At 37.1% G+C, this 6,800-nt stretch overlaps 1 protein-coding gene across 1 annotated transcript; it reads right to left on the bottom strand.

Annotated features, from left to right (window-relative positions):
• Nucleotides 1–5,220: 5,220 nt before the first annotated feature.
• LOC128109496 (olfactory receptor 6P1) lies at nt 5,221–6,174 on the bottom strand. Its single transcript, XM_052736664.1, has one exon. The coding sequence runs from the start codon at nt 6,172–6,174 to the stop codon at nt 5,221–5,223; it is 954 nt and encodes a 317-aa protein (XP_052592624.1).
• Between the last annotated feature and the right edge of the window lie 626 nt (nt 6,175–6,800).

Raw genomic sequence — 6,800 nt, 5'->3', positions numbered from 1 at the left:
AAATCAGTTCAAGAAAACCCTTGGACTAAGAGTCTTAAGAGCAGAGACTACACAATTCACTTCTTTTTTTTTTAAATTTATTATAATTTATTTTGCAATCACTTCTTTTTTTTATACAGTGTTCAGTGGAAACCTAAAACACTTGTTTAAGGAGTTATTGAGAAGAACTTCATTCTGTTTGAGTTCATTAAAGTATAGCTTCAGTGTAGAGGAAGGTAAGATGGGTAGCTATAACATGGAGCAGGGATTTTTGGAAAAGCTGCAGCTGCCATTTCAGACTATTAAGTCTTAGCTACTATGGTGAACTGAGGATGGATCCTAACAAACATGGTCATTCTGTTTCTTTGGAAAAATTTATAATAATTTCTTGTGAAAGAAGTATCTAGAACTGGGTACTTACAGTGAAGAAAAACAGTCATTTATCCTTCATTGCTTTCTGTCATGAAAGAAAATAAAGTAAATTAAGGGCTAAACTAAAAAAAACAACTCACTAATATGTATACCACACATTTGAGTTGGGTGAGTAAATTTACAGTATTTGTAGAGTATAACAAGTCTGGTAGTGGGAAAATATTCTGGATGTGTGTTCCCTCAGACTTGGTAAGAAAAAGCGGAGTAACTTTTAAGTGAGTGAAATAATGTTTAAAGATGAAACCTATCACTTTCGTTGTATTAGTATTTGATAACTCTGCAAATGTACATTATCTATTTTCTCTCTAAGTCATACTTCTTGAAGCAGACAAGCATGTGTGATCTTTCTGTAGGAAATAAACATCGCAAAATCCATGTTTTAATTTTAATGTAAGACTCTTTTGTAGTTAGCTGTGATGAAAAGTGTTGCTGCTCAGAGCGACACAGGAAGTAGTAGGGAGGGGCTTACTTAGAAAGATTCACTAGCCTTTTAGATGGAGGAAGGAGAGAAAGAGGAGGTCACTGGTTGCTTCTCCTCCGCTTGTCTGATCAATCAGGTTTTTGGTGTTTGACTCCCAAGTTTTATTTAGTAATGGAACAATCTAAGTAATTGCTTCAGTTCAGGCTGGGGACATAGCTCAACTGGTGCAATGCTTGCCTAGCATTTCACGAAAACCCCTGGATTCCATCCCTATTACCACATAAAGCAGCTATGGTGGTGCATGCCTGCAGTCCTGGCACTCAGGAGGCAGGGACAGTTAAATCAGGCGTTCAAGGTCACCATTCTCTACACAGTGAATTTCAGGTCAATGACAATACATGAGACCTTGTCTCAAACAAAATGAAACAAGTGGCTTCCTCAGAAGATAATCATTTATATTTTAAGTGGAAAAAAAATGGGGTAGGTAGCCACTGCTGGTAACAAAGCTGAGTGAGTAATAAAATATAGCAATGCAGGTTTACAGCTTTAGATATTTTTATCTTTAAAAAAAAGTCTTCCTAGCAAACAAAAGAGAAGAAAAAGAAATAACCATTTTCTAAAAAAATTTGATTTACATGTATGTGTGTGTATCTGTGTGCATATTTATGCACATGTATGTTGGTGCCAATGGAATCCAGAAGAGGGCTTTTGGATCCCCTAGAACTGGAGTTATAGACAAGTTTGAGCCACCTGTGTGTGTTCTGGGACCTGAACTTGGGTCCTCTGAAAGAACAGCAAGTGTTATTAACTGCTGAGCCATATTTCCAGTTCCTTATTTCTTTTATAAATTGGAAGTGAATTAATAGTAAGCCATTTGCCCAGTGCATTTGAGTTAAATGTACAGTTGGCAAAATAACAGAATATTTGGAGAAATATCTGAAAAAAAAGTAAGAAACCAATTAACATCAATTAATAGATGGTAAAAACCTCCCATTTCTGAAGCAAAACAATGAGATTTTCTCATCAGATAATGGGAATGAATATCACATGAGAAGAGCAGTTTTTATATCAGATGACATTGTCTGGCTCTTCCTCTTGTACAATAAAAACAAATATATATGATTATCAAGTATGGAAACTAGGCTAAAATGGCTAAGGAAAGAGTCATGTTTTATGTTTGATATTCTATTTGATATTCTAACAAAGACACACGATATATTTTTACTCTTTTTAAGAAGAGAAACTTCGTTTGTGAACTTGAGTGCTCTTGTGTTTGGTGCATAGATGGTATGAATTGCAATGTCCTCTTGTTGGATTTTTCTTTGATGAGCATGAAGTGTCCCTCCCTCTCTCTTCTGATTAGTTTGGGTTTGAAGTCTATTTAGTCAGATATTAAAAGAGCCACAGTGGCTTTCTTCTTAGGCCCATTTGCTTGGAATGCATTTTTCCGTGATTTTATTCGTCGGAGATGTCTATCATCAAAGTTAAGATGTATTTTTTTGATGTAGCAGGATGTACTGTTTTCTAATCCCTGTTTGTTTGTCCTATTCTAGTGTGATTGTGTTTTATCTTATTAATTATAATCCCTTAGATGTCCCTTTATTCCCTAATGAGAGACAGAAAGGGAGCGGATCCAGATGGGAGGGGAGGAGGGGAGGAACTGGGAGGAGTAGAGCTAGAGAAAACAGTAACACCATATATTGGATGAAACAAAATCTGTTTTCAATAATAGAAAAACTAAAGAGGAAAAACCTCATTTACTCAACCCAATGACACCTTGGCATTATTTAATTTTCTATAATTGGAAATGCTAAACTTTCTAATTATCTTGTTACCTTTACAAATAGTTGCAAGAGTTCCTGGATCTTTTCTTTGCACAAATTTCTTAGAGAAATTCGATGTCTTAATTTTTGAGTGAGCTTAGTACACAGTTAACAAGATAGGAATATATGTTAGAAAGCATAGATTGGTATTAATAATGATAAAATGATGATAATAAGGGACCTTTAATATCTAGTGAGTGTTTACTGTCAACTCTGTTATAGTCCAGATCTTCTTAGTATCTGCAACATAGCCCAATATACACACCCTGTGCTTAGCATCCGAGGAACTTGGAGAAACATATAGAATAGTAAACCACTCAGCACAGTAGTAATAAGAGTTTGTCCTACAGGGAAAGAGCAATGAAAGCAGCCAGCAGGCAAGACTGTGACTCAAAATCCTAGCTATGATAATATAAGATCTGTACAAAGGAGTGTAGAATCCGCTTTTGTCTTGAGACCCTCAACTACATAATAGCCTGCATTGCTAAGGAATAGATCCATGTGTATACAGAGCTTCCAGACCTCAGTGGCAATAATAAACAAAGTGACAAGAGTAGTCAAAGCTGGGATTTTTTTCTTTTCTTCTTTTAATCTCTGTGTCTGGAGGACATTTTTGCATCATAAACAATGTTGTCTAGCAATATTTCCCAGGTTTCAAGCCATCGCAGGTAGGAAATTAATCCTTAGTATTCATAGAGAAATCTATCCACAGAGAAGAATTTTCAATCCGTTGCTTAGACGTACCACATTTTTTGAGTTTCCACACCAAACACAGGAAGTGGTTGGTGCTATTTTCACTATGAAAGAGAGAAACTTTGTGCAGGGAATTAAAGTTCTTTGCTTAAGATTGTAACTCCAGCATCAAACAGGCATTGTTACTTCCAGGGTCTAGAATCTTCACCATAAACTCCACGCCTTCTCTAACTCTATGACAGAAAAAGGGACTACAACAAAAACTGAGTCACATGTAGGGAAAAGTTTAACGATACTTTCAAATTTTATAAAAATAGAGCCAATTCTGCTATTTTATGTAGGTCAGATTATTATTATTGTTAATTATTATTATTATTATTATTATTATTATTATTATTTTGCTGATTTTATTTTAGATAATAGAAAACTCACAAGTAGTTTTCTTTGTTGAATGACCTTCTCTACCCCTACCTGAACACACACATGTAAAGGCAAATGTATACAGACAATCTGTGTTTTATTGGGATTTGTTCAATTTCATATTTATTTTATTCTTTCACATGTTACTAATTTGTTTCAACTTGCAGAAGTTTGAGTAAACAAATCTAGAAAGCAGATGGTTGTGACATTGTCTATAAGTAGTTCAGCTTTCTGAACTTACTTTTTTGAGAGAATTTGGTAGAATATCTATAATTCAGGGTGCAAAGCTGAGGCATCCCATTAAGAACAGAGATGTCTTCACCTAGTCTCTGGATCTCAAATATTTTCTTGTAGTATGTTGTTTTCTGTTTTCATCCTTTGCCTAGGGGTGGAATTACAAGTGTTTGATATATATTGTGGCCCATATGGTAACTAGATGGCCTTACATAAAGGTTTTCTAACACATTTTGCTTACTACTTAATCAATATCTACTGAGCAAATCAACTTCATATCCTCATGAGATTCTAAAGGAGAGGTGAGAAGGACATTTAGTCATCTTGATGCATGTGAGACTGAATGAATACCAACATTGCACCATACATCTTGACTTTCAGTGGGTTTGAGATCTGTAGAAATTAAGACTAGAAGAGTCCATAAGATTTATTTTTAAGCATCATATAATAGATACTTTTACAGTTTGTATAGAAGCAGAATTTGAGAATATGGATCTTTAAATACCCTGTTATTTCAGATTTTTGCACTTATCAAATAATGAACTGGATTAAAGCAGGGAATCTTAAACTGGTTGTGAAATAAATATTCCTAGGAAGTCTGAAAATTACTCGTGGCAGGGTTATGACTCAGATGTACTTGATCAGACTCTTCACATACTTTTCAGGAATCTTTACTTTTTAATAAAAATGTGATTTTAAAAATTTTCATATAATATATTTTGATCATGGTTTCCCCTCTCAACCTCCTCCAGATCATTACTTCCCTGCCCATCCAGCTTCATGCTCTTTTTCTCTGTCTTTCTTCCAAAAAACTCCCAAACAAAACAAAATCAAAATCAAAATAGACAAACAAAAACCAGTAAGAGAAAAATCAAAAAACCAAAACAAACAGAAAAACCCAAAATGAAAAAACATGGTATTAGAGAATCTCCCTTTGAAACCTTCCAACGAAGGTAACTCTCGTGTATCTAATCCAAACTTAGTTTGGAAACGGATGTACAAAATCAATAATTTGTTAATTTTCATATGTATTAGGAGGTTCTCAGACAGTTTTTTTTTTTCAAATTAGGATTTTTTATTCTACATTGCTGTGTGTCACTGTTGGCAATTTTGAAGTGTTTACTAATTGACATCGATCTTCCCTATAAGGCCATTCTGTGACTGCTAGTCAAATCCTTAGTAAGAATTGGTTTCCTCTCTGCCGGTATCTGTCACACATCAATCCGTAACATCCCTAGTATGGTGGCACCTCCCCAGCATGGTCTTCCTGAAGGCATCTTTCACCTCCTTGTTTCTTAAGCAGTAGATGGCTGGGTTGAGGAATGGTACAATGACAGTGTAGAGCACAGAGATGATCTTGTTATAGTTGAAGGTGTACATGGCTCGGGGCCGTGCGTAGGTGAAGAGAGTGGAGGAATAGTAGATGACAACCACTGCCAGATGGGAGGTGCAGGTGGAAAAGGCTTTGTGCCGTCCCTGGGCGGTAGGGATCTTCAGGATGGCTACAATGATGGCAGCGTATGAGGAAACCACAGCCACTAGAGGGAGCAGAATCATCACCAGTGCTAGCAGGAAGTCTACTAGCTCTGCTTGTTCCTTGTCTGAGCAGGTGAGATTGAGCAGTGGGGAAATATCACAGAAAAAGTGGTTGATGATATTGGGTCCACAGTAGGATAGTCGAGAAATGAAAAGTAGCTTCATCATGGAACTGAAGAAACCGCTGCCCCAAGAAGCAGCTGCAAGGCGAGTGGCCAGGCTGGGAGGCATGAGACTAGGATAGCGCAGGGGTTCACAGATGGCCAGGTAGCGGTCATAGGCCATAACTGCCAACAGGACACATTCAGTGCAGGCTAAGGCAATAAAGAAGTAGAGCTGGGTCATGCAACCCACGTAAGAGACTCTACCATCCTGGGTAAGAAAGGCTCCCAAGAGTCTGGGAATAGTAACATTGATGTACCACAGTTCCAGGAAGGAGAGATGACCAAGGAAGAAGTACATGGGGCGATGGAGGCTCGGGGTGAGCCAGACTGTAGAAACAATGAGTATGTTTTCCAGCAATGTCAACAGATAAATTGCAAAAAAGAAGACAAAGAGGAGTAGCTGGAAGGGTGGAGAGGTAGGAAAGCCCACCAAGACAAACTCCTCCACATGGCCCGCACTCAAATTTCTCATAGTGTCTGTCCACTTGGATGCCTGCAAAAGTAACAGGGATAAGCAAGACTACAAAACAGGTGCATAAAAGTCAGAACATCTTTGAACAGATTACAAACCTGTAAATGTTCAATGATTCACTGTATTACCAATTCTTATTATATATTCTCCCCTTCACTTTACTGTTAAATTTCAAGGGAAAAGTTCTCAGACTTGAAGATGATAGTTGGTAACCAATGACCCCCAACTACATTAAATATTCAGAGAATGCTAGCTGAGAGACTTCAGAATGAGCTTTGGTATTTGGAGTCTTACTTTGCAACAATATTTAAAATCTATGATACGCTCTTCTTTCTCTTTCCTCAGGAACAACTACAAACCCCCAAGCCCCAGAGCATCTTTACTTAATACTTAATGAATGAAATAATAAAAGGAGGATACCAAGATGGGTCCTTGAGGCTTGTCACTGAAGAGAAATTGACTGGGATGTAGTGGGAACCCAGTGACTGCTGGAGCTGCATTTCAAGACAACACAGCAAGAAGAAGTAGTTTGAAATGTGGTCACTCCAAATGGAGAAACAACCCAGTACACAGACAAGGAAACACACTGAAAAGAGCTTCAGTTGAAATAAATCTTTATGAGGTCA

This window comes from Peromyscus californicus, unplaced genomic scaffold, assembly GCF_007827085.1.
Source record: "Peromyscus californicus insignis strain IS unplaced genomic scaffold, ASM782708v3 Scaffold_14__1_contigs__length_90479793_seg_2, whole genome shotgun sequence".
In the NCBI taxonomy this organism is placed as follows: Eukaryota; Metazoa; Chordata; class Mammalia; order Rodentia; family Cricetidae; genus Peromyscus; species Peromyscus californicus.
This window is presented reverse-complemented; position numbering and strand designations above follow the sequence as displayed.